The sequence below is a fragment of the Schistocerca americana genome, chromosome 6, assembly GCF_021461395.2.
Source record: "Schistocerca americana isolate TAMUIC-IGC-003095 chromosome 6, iqSchAmer2.1, whole genome shotgun sequence".
NCBI classification, from domain to species: domain Eukaryota; kingdom Metazoa; phylum Arthropoda; class Insecta; order Orthoptera; family Acrididae; genus Schistocerca; species Schistocerca americana.
In genome coordinates this window covers 381,332,787-381,350,982 of record NC_060124.1, presented here as the reverse complement: position 1 = coordinate 381,350,982, position 18,196 = coordinate 381,332,787, and the positions used below count along the sequence as shown (strand labels likewise).

General features: G+C 37.8%; 1 protein-coding gene across 1 annotated transcript in view; it reads left to right on the top strand.

Moving 5' to 3' along the window:
* LOC124619276 (ATP-binding cassette sub-family G member 1-like) overlaps positions 1-18,196 on the top strand; it is a 373,642-nt gene that overhangs the window by 320,805 nt on the left and 34,641 nt on the right. The window contains exons 7-8 of the mRNA XM_047145545.1: positions 14,372-14,476; positions 17,760-17,902. Coding sequence (XP_047001501.1) covers positions 14,372-14,476; positions 17,760-17,902 — 248 coding nt within the window. The remainder of the gene's footprint in view (positions 1-14,371; positions 14,477-17,759; positions 17,903-18,196) is intronic.

Sequence of the window (18,196 nt, the reverse complement as noted above, 5' to 3'; positions counted from 1 at the left end):
AAGATGCAGAAAATGTAAAAAACTGCAGACCAGTTTCTTTACTGTCCATTTCCTAAATTATTGAAATATCAATGAAAAATTAGACTGATGAAGTACCTAAATGAACTTAACCTTCTCTGCAGTGAAAAACATGGTTTCAGGCCCAGAAGAGGTACAGGAAGGAACTGCTGCTACACAGTTCACAAAAGTCATTATTGAGGCACTGTACAAAGGTAGTCATGGTAATGAAATTTTTAATCAATTTATAACAGGCATTTGACACAGCTCATAACAGAATTTTATTGCATAAATCAGAGTTACTTGGAATAAGAAGTGTGGCTAAGAAGTGGTTTAAGCCACACCTAGAAACACAGGTGACTGAGATGAGATCTCTCATACTTCAAAAGTATTTCTAGTGAAACATTTATCAGGCCCAAAACATATTAATGTAGGCATGTGATGGGAGAGTGTGTTATGCTCAGTCCTTTTTCTTATCTAAATTAATTATGTCCTGCAGAATGATTGATGTGGAGAAAAAATACTGTTTGGCAAATGACAGCAACAAAGCAATCACAGCTAAAACTCCATCATAGTTGACAAAAAGGCTAATGCAGCCTTCAAATATTTCTGCAACTGGTCATAGAAAAGTAAATAATTTTAAACACAAAGAAAACTAATTGCATGTACTTCATTTCAGGTTGAATTAATAACATAACCTTGCTAGATTAAAATTTAATAATAAATATTAAAATGTGTAATGGATACCAAATACTTGGGGTTGAATGTAGACTGTCAGTTGAAATGGACAGAACATGTTAAAGCTTTAGCAAAGAAACTATTCATAGCATGTCATGCTCAGAGAATACCTGCACAAGTTTGCAATATTTCATGTCTCAGAATGAGTTATTTTGGATATATACATTGAATTTCATTTATGAAAGCATGTTTTGTTGAACAAGTACCAGAAACGTACTGGCTCTCTTCAAGGTACAGGAAAGGGAAATAGCACTGATTTATTAAAAAAGATAACAGTTCCGGGTGTTCCGTGTAATTAAAACTTTCTTTGAACAGCTGGAAGATATAATCCAACACCTCTCAAAAACATATGCTTATTTGATAATTATAGGAGATCTGAACACGGACCAAGTAAAAATACAGATGATACTAAGACCCTACTGGACTTATTGTGCATATACAATCTAAAAATAAAAATAGATAAACCAACCAGAGTAACAAAGCATAGTGAAACTATAATTGATCATGTACTAACAAATATTCCTACATGCTATTGTGACACACAGGTAATAAACTCCACATTAGCAGACCATTTTGCAATCATAAAAGACATAAATATAGAGACTAGTGATTCAGTGCAGAAGATATGGGAGATGAGAAGACAGAACTACCCACATAACATAAATCAGCTAAAAAAGATGTTAGAGGCAGAAAACTGGGAAACAATACATGCAGCTAAAGATGCAAACACCAAATTGAACCAGTTTTTTTTCTTTATTCAATTATTATTATGATGTTACATGTCCTGTTAGTAAAAGGCTTGTCAAAAAGCAACAAAAAAAGAAAATCTGGGTGACTGGAGAAGTAATCCATGCCAGAAATAATCTGAGAGTGTATTATGACCTCTCCAAACAAAAAAATACTGAAGCCTACAACACACTGTACAAAATAAAAAAGAAAGAGTACTGTAGTTTTATCAGAGAAACGAAAGCATCATTCATCAGGATGTCTATAGATAAAGGAAAGAACTTCTCAAAAGGTTTATGGTCTTTCATTAATGAAGAGAGAGGAAAAAGCAACAAATCAGGCAGAGGACATCTGCCCACTGAAGAGTGGGAAAAGCAATGCAAACCCTCTAGAAATAGCCAATACTTTTAACAGATATTATATTACTGTAGCAGACGAATTAATAAGACAAAATAAAACAAACGCAGTGAGTAAATTTTTAAACCCCCCACATACAAATCATACTATGGTTTTCATACCTACAACAGATACAGAAGTGTGAAACCTAATAAAACAACTTAAAATTAAACATTCATCTGGCTTGGATGGTGTCACATCACATCTCATAAAGGAATGCAGAGAATATATATTAAAACCATTGACACACATCCTGAATGCTGCGATAGAAGAAGTAAGTAAAGTGATGCCAATATTTAAGAAAGGGAACAGGGATGAATTAGGAAATTAAAGGCCAATATCATTGACCTCAACATTTGCTAAAATCTATGAAATGATAATAAAGAATAGAATTGTAAGTTTTATAACAAAGTATAGTATACTGCATTCATCACAACATGGTTTCAGAGAAGGAAAGTCAACAAAAACAGCAGCAACAGATATAATTGAGCACATTCTTAATTTAGTTGACAGGCAACAAAAGACCTGTGGGATTTTTATGGACCTATCTAAGGCATTTGATTGTGTGAACCACTCAAAATTAATGATGAAATTATATCAGTATGGAATTAGAGGAAAATGCTATGACATACTTAAATCATACATTACAAATAGGAAACATGCACAGAAATCAGACATACTAGTGGGGGAAACATAACAAACTACAGATCAGAATTGCAAACAATTAAACCGTGCCACAAGGGTCTGTGCTTGGGCCAATACTATTTATACTCTACGTAAATGACTTCACTAGCTATATAAATCAGAAACTTATCATGTATGCTGATGACACAACAATCATTTGCACAGCTGACACAAAGGAGGAGCTTGAGAAGGAAGCACTCCTGAATATTGAAAATGCAAATAAATATTTAATACAAAACAACCTGTTTATGAATCAGTCTAAAACAATGAATGTAGTATTTCAGACCAAGCATAGTGAAAATTATAATATAAATGTTAATATAAATGGAAAGACTATTAAAGAAGTAACCAGCACAAATTTTCTAGGAACTATAATAGACAAACATTTGGCATGGGGGGAGCACATAGATGCACTGTGTAAAAAGATAAACAAACAGATTTTCATCATGCATAAAAAAGCTAAGACTGTGGATTTTAAAGTCCTCAGATCAATGTATTATGGACTTGTCTTCCCACATTTGTCTTATTCAGTTCATATATGGGGAAATGCACAAGCTGGCTACTTAAAAAGAATATTCACAATTCAGGATATACTGCCATAATATTATGGCAGTATATTCACTGTACATATACCAAAGCATAATGGTGGTAAGGTCAAGCAATAAACACCTCTTAAATAAAGATGCACACAAACACGGTACAAGAGGAAATGAAAATTACTACATGATAAACAGAAATCTAAAACTGCCTATGACTGCCTCTGAAGAAGCAGCCAAAAGGTTTTCTAATAAACTCCCCAAAATCATTAAACAAGAAACAGACCTAAAATGTTTTAAAAATCATTTGAAACTATATTGCACAGAGAAATGTATATACAGTTTGAGTTAATACTAAGATGGTGTATAAATATGTTATGTCATTACTGAAATGTACCTTTAAAAATGATCATTTCTGTATGTTGTTTGGATTTGTGTGTATATATAATGTGAAACATGTAATACCTTTGTATGTTTATGGACTATTTCTGTTTAATTATTTGTTTCATTTATATATAATGAAATCAAGTTTGATGTTAATAGCCTATTGTATGACACACCCAATACTCTCAGCTGGATTTTCAGCTGGAGTCCATGGGCAAAGAATAAATAAATAAATAAATAAATAAATAAATACATCTTCCAGACAGTAATGTACGTGAGAGAAAATCATATGTAGGCTCTACATCACAAATAGTTTAATGCATGGCCTCAAAACTACATCCAGTCACTGCTTATATCCAAAGAGGAGCAGCTAGTCAAAAGCACAGAATAGTATGCTATATAACAGCTTATAACTGCACAACAGGCTGCCATGGAAAATTAAAGATGTGAATAAACTCCATACCCTCAGTAAAGGGCTAAAAATATTTGTTAAGGAAAAGCTGTTACACTGTAAATGAATAATTAATATAACTGTAGACAGACACTTAATGTTCTTGAATAGTCCCTGTATTAAGCGACAGTATATTTCATAATTATAAATATTGTAAGACTAGTTATAAGACCTGTAACACGGATCCAGCTGGTTGGTAACAATATTGCAAGAGACATTTATCAAGACTTCCAGGGACCTGTGGTAGTAGACAAAGGCACCATAACATCTGTGGACTAAATGAACAATTTTTCTGACCACCTGCATCACTCCATGCTTAATATCTTCACCAGTGGCAATGGCATCTTCCAGCAAGGTAGCCAGAACTGTGATTCAGTGGTTTATGGAGCATGACTGTGAACTCTCACTGATTTCTTGGCAACAAAATCCACCTGATCTGAACCTAATGGAATACATGTGGGACAGTATCTAGCACCAGCTCAGCGTCCACAAACAACCACCCCATAATTTATGGGAATTGCATAATTTGTGTGTAGACAGCTTGTCCCACATAGCTCCAGAAACCTACCAAGAGCTTGTCAATTCAATTCTGTATGGAATCTCTGCTGTATTGCATTCCAAAGGTAGAAGAGCATGCTATTGTTGCAGCTGGTGGTAATGCTTGTGACACATCAGTGTATACTAAAATTGTCTTTAAGAGACCCCTTCATCATGTCTAAATACTAATTATATTCATTATTTTGTGATAAAATATTTTCACAACAAATTGTCTGTGGAGACCGTATAATGACAGCAAGGTACTGATGGATTGAAGCTGGCCTGAATAGCCTTGATAGCTAAGTCAGTTGCAGTTCTGTGCCTTTGTTTGTGAACCAGTTCGGCATAATGTTTTGATCTATTAAGAGATTAGATTGTGATAATTGTGTTTATTTTTCAGTCTAAAGTCTGAGAAATACTCTATAGGTACATCACATGTGTTTTCTTTAACAGTTGATTGACTTGCCCTGTCCAGGTAATCTCTCACTTCATTTCTAAAGCTTTCTCTTTTATTGTTAGTTACTGTTGTTTTATTATGTTATTGCCCAGTCAATCATAACAACATTATATTTTCTTAACACCACACACACACACACACACACACACACACACACACACACACACACACACACACACACAAATATCATCATCCTCACCTCAAAATTACATACTGCAGAGACCAGGTGGGGAATACTCAGAGTTGTGGAATGAGTTGAGGAATAAGCTGATAATGGACCTAGGAGACAGGAAAAATAGATAAAAACTGTGCTGTTTTAATCCTACCTGCTGTATTAATCCTAGCTGTACCTGGGTCAATGTGGACCCAAGACTACGCAGTTAAAAAAGTGGATAATCCAAAACACATGTTTCTGCTGCAAACAGCTATTTACTATATTTACAAAACATGCTACATGTCACATGTGCAAGCTCATTCCATTAATAATGTGTTTCTCACTGGAAACTGTCAGTTTATTTACAAAATTACGTTTAAAACACATTATTCTTTAAGTCACTCTGTAAGATATTTACCCAGTTCCTTTCTCTTTCTGCTTTCCATTAACTTTCCTGACTACAGTCTTCATTTTCTAAGAGTCAAATGCTGGTGTACTAACATTTTGTCCTACATAATCTAATAACAGATAAATTTCAGTGCCTCAATGTGCATGATTCAGGGTTTCTCAATCACCACATCTTTGCTCCTTTCTTCTACTGAACACATTTTGCTCATTATATCTGCAGCACTTAACTGCCAAAATATTGGTTCATAAGGCATTGCTATTTAGCCACTTACAGGTGTTTTCAGTGTCTACACCTTCACAACCAGAAATTTGTTTCAAGAGATCAGTCAGATGGTTAGCAGTATCACATTCCTCACTCCAATAACATTCAAAGTCCACTGTCAGTGAAGGTTGGTGCAACTATCTTCCAGGAGTTAATTATTGTTGTTGTCAAAAGACATACAAACTCCATGGCTTGCAATGAGCACATTCTGTGATTTCCAGAAAATGATGCTGCTGTAACCACCAATATTGTGTGTGGGCTCCATCATAGTTTATACATGAAGTTTGTGCTTGATTTGGCCACTAGAGCCACCGATCCTGTTAATACAACAGCATTTGCATGCACAGCCTGCCAACTGCAATCCCTGTTATGACCAATGGTTATGAAGGCAAAATCATAAGGCTCTGCAGGCCATTTGTGCATTGTCTGTTGTTTGCACTGTCTCTCACATTTTTACGCTTTTCATTGTAATAAAGTTACAGTATCCTTGGGTTAGAACAGTTTGGTGATGAGTACAGTATTTGACTCTGTGGTTTCTACATCAGTCATTTGTCCTCTGAATTTAATTTCCATGAAGGCAGAGCTTAAATCTCTTTTTGAGCAACAGCAGACATTGATAGTTGCTATTTCCAGTTTCATGACTACACTGGTGCAACCTGCAGCCTCACCAACAACATATGTCACCATTCCCTGTACATGACTATGTAGCAGAAGACTGGCATGCTTACCAAAAAAAAAAAAAAAAAAAAAAAAAAAAAAAACTGTGGAAACATTTCCAGCAATTTGGGGTACAGATGTAAACCTGTGAGAAGGCATTTTTTGGTAATGGATTTCACCACATCTGTATCAGCTGTTGTGTCAGCTTCCCCTCTTACAAAAATTTCCAAGTTTTTCTTTCAGTCAGATGTGTGGATTACTTTCTACCTACTACTGTAACATAGTCATGTTGTTGCTGCTTGTATGGAGGTTTACCACTGCCAAAAGCAGCCAAAACAGTCATACAAGGCATGAGCAGTAGCACTACATAGACTTAGTCATCATTGTAATTTTGTGACAAATGCTAATAAGGAATTCTATGCCAATCAGATGGTTTGTGATGCAATCATACATTTTGTTCCCGATTGGGAAGTTTGAGAGTGAGGTGTACAGTGTGAAAATCCTATGCTTATGAAGTAGTGAACATAGCTCAGTGATTTGAAGTTTCACAGGTTGCAGGCAGTCAGATAGAAACTAGAACCAAAGTTTCAGAAATCAGTTCCACTCACCCCTCCCAGCTTTCTGTCAGTTTGCAAGGGAATGTAGATGCTACTGCAGCAGTCCAGCAGATGTCTCAGTACTATATAGGTAAACAGTGTTCACAACAATAGTCCTCATCGCAATAGTGACAGCCCTGTGCTCTGCTGCCTTCATGTCCATATTGCTTCATTCAGTATGAACAGACCATGTCCCAAATACTTGGAAACACATAATAGGTGCCACAAGAAAAGACATGTTGCTTCTGTATGTAACTTCTTTCCAGACCTGAGTGAGGATGAAATGAACATGGATCTGAACAGCATGTTGGCAGTGAGGGTGTCTTAAAGCAAGTTATAGACTGAAGTGTATATGTTTCACAAATCATTGAGAATGTAGATGGACGTGGACAAATTAGCAACATTCATGAATTCTCAGAATTATGTGATTTTGGGTTATCCCCCTCTGATTCCAGTGTCATGGGGACTGGTGAGGTATAACAAACAACAGGTGCCCGTTCTTGGACATTTTTCTGTGCCTATAACATACAATGCTGTAGTTTGTTCATTAACGTTCCTAGTTCTGGCCACTGCTTACGCTGAAAATCTGTTTGGTTTGGATGCTTTTAAACTGTTTGGATTCTCCATTGATAATGAAGTGCATTTGGTTTATGATCTAGTTCCATATCAATTGATAGATGCTCTCTCTGCCACATTTTCCTCTCTATTTTCTCCAGGGCTGGGTCGTGAAATGGAATTTCAGGCTTATCATGATGAAACCATCTTCCTGGCTCCCAGTTTTTTGCAGGCTCAACAGGTACCAGTCACTTTATGGGATCAAATAAAAGTAGAATTAGATCATATTCAATCCCTTGATGTTATTTGACCTATTTCTTCCAGTGAATGGTCAGTACTACTGGTGATAGTCAAAAAATCTACCAGTAAATTAGGCCTCTGAGATTTTAAAAATTCTGTTAATGCACTGTCAGTCACTGATACCTGTCATGCTGTGCAGGGTAGCCACGCAGTCTAGGGCACCTTGCCACAGTCTGTGCTGCTCCCCCTGTCAGAGGTTCAAGTCCTCCCATGGACATGGGTGGGTGTGTTGTCCTTAGCGTAAGTTAGTTTAAGTTAGATAAGGTAATGTGTAAACCTATGGACCAATGACCTCAGCACTTTGGTCCCATAGGAACTTACCACAAATTTCCAGATTTCCAAATCCTCTATCCTTTGCTGCACCGTGAAGAGCTGTTCGCAAAATTATTGGGGGCCATCATTTTTCCAAGACTGACTTGACCCCATTTAGGCTTTAGCATTTGCCTTTTGGTGTGGCAAGGACATCAGCTATATTTCATTTATTTTTAGAGCAACTTATTGCACCATTTTCAGCCTGAACCAGCTGTTTAGATGATATACTAGTGTCTGGTGCCTGTAAAGAGCAACATTTTTGGAACCCTCACGTCCTATTTCCTGGTTTGCAGTCTGTGGGGTTAAAGTGCATTTGGACAGACACAGTTTTTCCAACCATCCATTATTTATTTGGGTTTTGAAGTGTCATGTGGTGGCATTAAACCATTGCACCATCATATTGATGTTATTACTGCATTCCACATCCTCATGTCTGTCAGGGAATTACAGGCATTTTCAGGCAAAATTGCACACTACCATAAATTCATGCCAAATGCTGCTACTGTGGCAAAATCACTCCACACATTATTACATAAAGATGTTCACTTCCTCTGGTCCCCAGCTTGTGATCAGGCATTCAAGTTGTTGAAATCTAAGCTGTAGTTGGCCCCTTGCTTAGTCACTTTCCAGCCTGGCAAGAACCCGTCATTAGTGACAGACGCATCTCAGATTGGCCTTGGTGCTGTCTCTAAATCTTTAAATTAAGTGCAACAGCATTATTCTCAGATAGAGAAAGAGGCTCAGTGGTCATGTAAGCTTAAAAAAATCCATGGTTTTTTCTCCAGGTCTAAGTTTCACCTGATCACAGACCACAAACCACTGGTGCCTCATTTTAACCCCTTGTTATCCTTGCCAGAAAAAGCCACCATCACTTACAGCGATGGGCTCTTTTCCTGTCCAACACGATTGTGAGATACATTTTTGACCTACAGTGCAACATGCAGATGCTGATGCCTTATTGCGTTTGCCAACTGATCTGTATCCAGACTTTGACGAAGAGGAATTTAGATGTGGAAGATCAGAATGTTGTTGGTTGTTATCTTATTACTAGTACTACAATTGCAGCTACAGTAGCTATGGATCCTGTTTTAAGTCAAGTTTTCTTTCGAGCAACACAGTTGGCCAGACAATCCTCCAGGCCGTGCTTCTGATCCTTTGAGAAATTATTTTGCATTATAAAATCATCTTTCTGTTTGGGATTGAGTGATGTTGTAAGCTACAGAGAATACAGCTCCTTGGGTTGTAGTCCCAGCCACCCTTCACCATGAGGTTATGCGTTTATTACATGTGGGTCACTGGGAAGTGTCATGTACAAAAGCATCAGCATACAGAAATGTTTTTGGCCAGGCATTGATAGGGAATAGTATGATTTGTTGCAGCCCGCCCACAGTGTGCCACCCATCAGGTGGCTCCCCATACTTCTTCATCACTGCAGCCAGATCCACAGGAGCCTTGGGATCATATTCATGCAGATTTTGTGGGACCTTATTTGAATTTCTACTGGCTTCTTGTAATTGATACTTATTCTAAGTTTCTGTATGTAATGCATTGTCAGTCTACATCTGTGGTAACAGTTCCCACTTTGTCAAAAATTTTTGCAATAGAAGGTCTTCCGTACACATTAATTATTGATGATGGCCTTCAGTTCATATCTCAATAATTTGAAGACCTTGTAAAAAAAAGTTGTGTTTGCCATGTCATGGCTCCTCCTTTCCACCCTCAATCAAATGAGAAAGCAGCGTGACTAGTCCAAACATTTAAGACTCAGATGAAAAAATACATTTTCGATATGTCACAGGAAGTAGCTCTTGACTGGTTCCTCAGTTCTTAGAGTTATACTCATGTTGGAGATAAGTCTGGCTGAGTTTTTGCCTGGTCATCAGCCCCAGACTCTGCTACATCTACTTTGACTGACACCAGGCCATCTGCCAGTACTAGCAGTGAATGCTTCCAGCCTGACACAACTGTTTGGGCTCGTGGGTTTGGTGCCAGTGATAATCAAGAGTATCCAATTCCAACGTCTCTGTGTTGCCCACATGGCTCAGGGGCTGACATCATGATATGTCAACCAGCTACAATCCCACATGGGCAGCTTTGCACTGGGTGTGCCTCTGTCACTCGCACATCATCTGTCTGGCCAGTCATCTCCTCCATCATGGGTGGTGTCCTCACCTTCTCACTGCCACTGCCAACATTTTCACAACTTCTCCTCTGCTGTGGGAGCTCTCTTCAGCTAACAGCGGCTATAGTGAAACTACAGAAGAAAAGGATGTGAGCACAGTGCTCACTTCTTTGCAAAGGATGAGGAGTGCTGTAATTATTAATTTTGTGTGTGCACTGCTTCATAGTTCACACATGAAGTTTGTGCTTGATTCAGCCACTAGAGGTCACCCAGCTGCTGATATGACAGCAACAGGGTGTGTAGCTTGCAAGCTGTTCTCCCTGTTCTCCCTGTTGGAGTTAATGAATATATAGGCCAGAGCACCAGGCTCTACCACTCACTTGTGCATTTCTTATATATTGTAGTTGCCATTCATGTATGTGTACTGTTCAGGCAATAAATTAAAGTGTTCTTGGGTTAGAACAGATGCTATCTGAATGTATTTTTGCAAAATCTGCTGGATGAGATTCAACCAGTAATAAAATTTGCCAGTTCGCTTTGAGTGACATAACACTAGGTTGAAGACTGCTCACAAAGATAATTCTGTCATCTGGAATATGCACTTCTTCTACAGAATGACAGGGTATACAAATTGGTATAAGAACAGCTCTTTCAGCTAAGCTTTTCCCCTCTAAATAATTATGCATTACAGGAACAAAAATAGAACAGAACTATTCTCTGAAGAGAGTACTGTCCATTGAGTCTCCTTCCCAGTGCATCTAATAAAGTGCTAATATAATGTAACAGAACAGATGAAAAAATCTACCCACCAAGTGGTGGCAGGAGAACACACATGTGTAATGGTTACATAAATTTTCAGAACTTGGGTGTCATTGGCTCCTTCTTGTGGCAGAAGAGCTGAAGAGAAAGGAAGAGCAATAAAGGGAAAGGGCTACTGAGCTTTAGGAAAAGGGGAGAGTTTGGAGAAGTTTCGCAGAATGTCAGGTCGTGGGAGACTTACTGGCTGGTATGAGAAGAAAAGAAAAAATTTCTTTTCTTCTCAACCTGTCTGGTAAGTCTCCTCTGACCCAGGGTTCTGGGACACTTTTCTGAACTCTCCATATCCTAAAACTCACCATCCTTTTTCTTCATCCATCTTGCTTCCGCTTCAGCCCTTCTGCCATAGGAAGAAACCACTGGCTCCAAAAACTTGCAAATTTTCTTAAATTTTATATATGTGTGTGTGTGCTCTTGCCACTCCTTGGTGAGTAGATTGATCATATGTTATTACATTGTACACACATAAAAAAGTTAGCATCACCTCAGTTCCGAGAGTTCCGGAACCTGACCAGAAAATTGGAATAGAGATCTACATAAACATCATTTCTGCCCTTTTTTACCCATGAAAACCACACATTGCATGTTGCACCACCAAACAGTGAGACCTTCAGAGGTGGTGGTCCAGATTGCTGTACACACTTTTACCTCTAATAGCCAGTAGCATGTCCTCTTGCATTGGTGCATGCCTGTATTCATTGTGGTATACTATCCACAAGTTCATCAAGGCACTGTTGGTCCAGATTGTCCCACTCCTCGACAGAAATTCAGTGTAGATCCCTCAGAGTGGTTGGTGGGTCATGTCATCCATATACAGGCCTTTTCAATCCATCCCAGGCATGTTCAATAGGGTTCATGTCTGGAGAACAAGCTGGCCACTCTAGTCGATTGATGTCATTATCCTGAAGGAAGACATTCCCAAATTAGCATGATGGGGGCGCAAATTGTCATCCATGAAGACAAATGCCTCACCATTATGCTGCCAATATGATTGCACTATCGGTCAGAGGATGAAATTTACGTATTGTACAGCCGTTATGGTGCCTTCCATGATCACCAGTGGCATACGTCAGCCCCACATAATGCCACCCCAAAACAGCAGGGAAGCCCCACCTTGCTGCACTGGTTAGACAGTGTGTCTGAGGCATTCAGCCTGACTGGGTTGCCCCCAAACATGTCTCTGATGATTGTCTGGTTGAAGGCATATGCAACATTCATTGGTGAAGAGAAAATTATGCCAATACTGAGCGGTCCATTCGGCATGTTGTTGGGCCCATCTGTACTATGCTGCATGGTGTCATGGTTACAAAGATGGACCTCACCATGGACATTGACAGTGAAGCTGCACATCATACAACCTATTGTGCACATTTTGAGTCATAGCACGACGTCCTGTGGCTGCAAGGAAAGCACTATTCAACATGGTGGCATTGCTGTCAGAGTTCTTCCAAGCCATAATCTGTAGGTAGCAGTCATCCTCTACAGTAGTAGCTCTTGGATGGCCTCAGCAAGGCAAGTCATCAGCAGTTCCTGTCTCTCTGTATCTCCTCCATGTCCGAGCAACATCACTTTGGTTCACTCGAAGATGCCTGAACATTTCCCTTGTTGAGAGCCCTTCCTGGCACAAAGTAATAATGCACATGTGATTGAACCACTGTGTTGAATGTCTAGGCATTGTTGAATTACAGACAACACGAGCCATGTACCTCCTTCCTGGCAGAATGACTGAAACTGATTGGCTGTCGGACCCCCTCTGTGAATAGGTACTGTTCATGCATGGTTGTTTACATCTTTGGGTGGATTCAGTGACATCTCTGAACAGTCAAAGGGACTGTGTCTGTGATACAATATCCACACAATATCCATAGTCAAGTTCTATCTTTAGAAGTTCACGGAAACCTTTTTTTGATGTGTATATTTTCAAAAATAGGTTACTTTCATTGACAACATAAAGTAATAACTTTGATATTCAAACAATGGAAACAACAGGTTGAAACATCAACAATATAAGGAAAAGATAAATTGCTACTCACTATAAAAAGTGTCTTTTCCTTGCGCCTGTGTGCTACTCAATTTCTTATCTAAATGGTGACTGTTAATTTGCCTTTTCCTTATATTGTTAACTTTGTTATTTCTTTGACTGTACACAAACATTTTGGTTAATTCTAAGTTTCCAGAAATGGGTGGCTTAATTTTGTATTCATCTGATGAATATGAGCTGAAAAGAACAGGTAAACTTTCTTTGCAATACTTATGTCTTAATGGATGCTTCAGTACAATATGCTTAAATTTATATGGGCATGCTCTTCCAGTATAGTCCAGCTTCATCAGCATTGTAAACCTGTTTGACAAGAAATTTATTCTGTTTCTTTGTTAGCACTAAGTTTCTCACCCTGAACAATAATTCCTGAAATTCTGTAGCAATGTTTGAATCAATGGAAAATCCAGGATGGACTGTAAAAATGTTTGAATCAAGTCAGACACCCTGATAAAGCATTATATTTTCCTCCAATTTTTTGAATTATGTAGAATTCTCATGCTTTCTCTACTTACTTTGGACCTTATAAAGTAACTTTTCCTGCTTCTTCTGTTGGAACCACAATTACAGTGATTCATCTAGTTTTATTACATCTACTTCAGATTCAACCTTTTCTAATGCATCAGCAACTTCTAATTTCTTCTTGAATATTGTAATATCATCATCTTGCTGGCATAAGTAAGCTGCTTGTAACTTGAGAAAAAACAAGGAATGTAACAAAATCTTATTGTCAATAATATGTTTTGAAAGCTATTATTGATCTGTCAGCAGCCAGAAAAGATCAACAACATCGCATTCCTCCTGGTGATGTTTAACAGTATGCTTTAATTTCTTATTAACATAGTGCATGAATTCTGAAGGGCAACGACCCAGAAGAAAACTTACATCAGTTTCTTTTACTACCAGTCCTAGGTGAGTTAGAAATTATGAATCATTAGCTCCTACGGGAAGAGCTAGGCAAACATATAGACAGGAAACAAGCCACAGACTTGGTACAAAGTTAGTGTTCCTGCATTTACCTGAAGTTGAAAAGGGGAAACAATGAAAAAAATATTTCAGGGATTTACAACTAGGACTGTGAACTACAACATCTTCCAACAGTAAAACATGAGTTCTATGCATTATAGTGTATTATGAACAAAATTAATCATTTTAATTGTAAAAGAATATATTTATGTTTAACAACAGAATATTTTTTTTAAGATAAAAATTTCCATGACACTCACATACATTACTTTATTTCAGTTATTGAGATCCTCCATGAGTGCACAGATGAAACTGCGAATACCATTTCATCAGCAGTTCAAAATGGAAAATGCTTCATTCAAGAACCGAGTGATAAAAAATTGGGCAAGTAAAGTCTTTTTTGTGGTATTTGGCAAAAAATTAATTTTAAATACTTAAAAATTCCATTGTACAGGAGGCACGATAGAAAGAACTTCTCATAGACATCTTTGTGCTGATACAGTATATATTGGCACTCAAGCATGATAGAAAGTACATCTGAATTAGGGGAGTTCATTCACAAACATATCGAACTTGTGTCCTATAAATGATTAACTTATTGTTCTCCTCCCACACTCCACTCCCATCCCCCTACCCCCCCCCCCCCCCCCCCCCCCCGCCTTAATCCACAACACAAGTTAAGCCCTTTCATCCTGATGTCTGAACCACCTGACCTTCCTTTTCTACCTCAACCAACCTATCCTTCTCTCCTCCCTGAAGAAGGAATTAACAGAGTTCCTAAAGTGAAGAAATTGTCAAGTGCTTACACAGTTGTATGTAGGCTGTACTAAATTTCTTACCTTGTGAAGCTAAGTATTGGCAAGCATTTCTGTCTCACCTTTTGTAATTACCTTTTTGGTCATGCATCAGCAAGATGACCGATACTGCATATAACTTCAGGTCTTACTTTCCCTTTTCATTGCAAATTATTGCTGCAATTGCTTACATATGTTTTGTATACAGGATGTTACAAAAAGGTAAGGCCAAACTTTCAGGAAACATTCCTCACACACAAATAAGGAAAAGATGTTATGTGGATATGTGTCCGGAAACGCTTAATTTCCATGTTAGAGCTCATTTTAGTTTCGTCAGTATGTACTGTACTTCCTTGATTCACCACCAGTTGGCCAAGGAAGGTAATGTTGGCTTCGGTGCTTGTGCTGACATGCGACGCATTGCTCTACAGTACTAGCATCAAGCACATCCGTACGTAGCATCAACAGGTTAGTGTTCATCACGAACGTGGTTTTGCAGTCAGTGCAATGTTTATAAATGCAGAGTTGGCAGATTTCCATTTGATTTATGGATTAGCACGGGGCAATAGCCGTAGCACGGTACATTCGTATCAAGACAGATTTCCAGAACGAAGGTATCCCAACAGGAAGACGTTCGAAGCAATTGATCGGCATCTTGGGGAGCACAGAACATTCCAGCCTATGACTCGCAACTGGGGAAGACCTAGAATGATGAGGACACCTGCAATGGATGAGGCAATTCTTCGTGCAGTTGACGATAGCCCTAATGTCAGTGTCAGAGAAGTTGCTGCAGTACAAGGTAACATTGACCACGTCACTGTATGGAGAGTGCTACGGGAGAACTAGTTGTTTCCGTACCATGTACAGCGTGTGCAGGCACTATCAGCAGCTGATTGGCCTCCACGGGTACACTTCTGTGAATGGTTCATCCAACAATGTGTCAATCCTCATTTCAGTGCAAATGTTCTCTTTACGGATGAGGCTTCATTCCAACGTAATCAAATTGTAAATTTTCACAATCAACATGTGTGGGCTGACGAGAATCCACACGCAATTGTGCAATCATGTCATCAACACAGATTTTCTGTGAACGTTTGGGCAGGCATTGTTGGTGATATCTTGATTGGGCCCCATGTTCTTCCACCTACGCTCAATGGAGCACATTATCATGATTTCATATGGGATACTCTACCTGTGCTGCTTGAACATGTGCCTTTACAAATACGACACAACATGTGGTTCATGCATGGCAGTTTGTATTGAGAAAAAATGTTTTCTTTTCTCTGTTGTTGTATAGTTTTGTTCCTGCATGACATACACCTTTTTGGCATAATTTGGTGTTACAATTATCTGACCTGGTAGTGTAATCATGGACAGTTTGTATTGAGAAAAAATGTTTTCTTTTCTCTGTATACTTTTTTTTGACATGCATGACTACTTCCAGTATATCAATGCAGGAAAGAAGTAAGATCTTTAGAACTTTAAAGAAAGGTTTGCATGGTTTTTTTCTGCTCACTTGTTTCATTATTCTTATAATTGCCTGTTGTTTCCTGAAAACTGTTATGGCCTGGTGTACATTTCCCCAGAAAATGATACCATACTTCAGTATCAAATGTGCACATGCAAAGTGTACAGCCCTAACTGCTTCTGCACTAGTATTGTTGCAAAGAATTCTTACTAGATAGCTCATTTCTGCTAGTTTTGAATTTAGGTATGTGATATGAGTGCTCCATTTAAGATTTTCCTGGATATGAACCCCAAGAAATTTAGTTTCATTGACAGTATTAATGTTTTCGTTATCTATACATATTACAGGTTGTGCCACATTTTTATTTTGATCTGTGTGGAAATCATGAGTACCATTTTTTGGGGATTAACTATTAGCCTTTTTTGGCAAACCATTCAGACACTTCTTTTGTAATATCTTTTGCAGATGTGGTAAAATTTTCTTCTTTATTCCATTCAATCAATAGACTGGTGTCATCTGCAAACAGTACTGGTTCAGAATTATTAACATGTGATGGGAAATCATTAATGTATACCAAAAAAAAGGAGGGGATCTAAATTAGATCCCTGTGGAACACCATGACTTAGTCTACATGGTTCTGAAAGGTGTACCTGAAGTTCATTTCCTTCCATGTCCTTAGTTTCAGTTACCTGAGAGCGATATTCCAAATACAAGTTAATATACTGATTTGGCACAGCTCTTAGGCCATACCGTTCAAGCTTCCTCAGGAGCACAGAATGATCAATCACATCAAAAGTTTTCAATAAGTAATCACATTACAATGAGGTTAAGGTGAATAAACAAGTAATTCTTCATTAGGACACTATTTTAAGTCTGATGCATGCTTTTTCTATGTCTTCTAGTGTAAAGGGTACTGTGTAGCAAGTTTGGACTATGGTTACTCAGTTGGAGTCATAACCTAGGCCTGCAGTAGTTACATTATTCTTGTTACTCGCAAAACCAGCTGTTCATTTGTTAGCTGTATTTAATTTTAAATATTACTGGTTATTTCCATTTAATTCAATGTTTGCTCTCTAGATGACTAAAGAGATTTTTATTTATTATATGATTCAGTACATCCATCATCAGATACTGTGCAATGTCATATGATTACAGACTAGTAAACAAAATTAACTTCTTTATTAATATGATAATTTGATGATTATTTTTGTCTTTTTGTTGCATATGATTGCTTGACCTTGGATTTCACTGAAAAAAAAATGAGGTCCACAATTGTTTTATTTTGTAAGATAAAAATAGAGTTCCTTGTCAGGAAAACAAGGCTCAAATGTTACTTCAAGACCTTGTGACCGAGCAATAATGACAGAAAAGAGCCCTTATGTAAAAAGAAATTATTATTTTTCAGATTCTTTCATTGCTCATAGATTGTGTATACCGTGGGAAACTGATGCAGGAGGAATAAAAACATTGAAATACACCACTACACCATTCTGCAACCAATTCTGGATACTATTTCAGAGAATGATTCTTCAGTATGTAAGAAACAAGGTGAATGTAATCTAAACATACAATTTCAGAAGCCATAAACAATTATTATAATTACTGCTATACTTTTATTATGAGCATCATTTTGAATGTTGTGAGAATTTACGCTAATAGAATTTTCTACCTTATCTAAAAGTTACTTTCTTCCTTTCCTTGAGAACAAAAATTATTTGATGGAAAACAAAAATTAAGGAATACAACCTCTTAGTGCATGTGAATGATGGATGTGTTGTAGACACATTTGATATCTCACAGAATTCACTTCCTCTTAAGCCTTCATTGTTACTAATACTACAA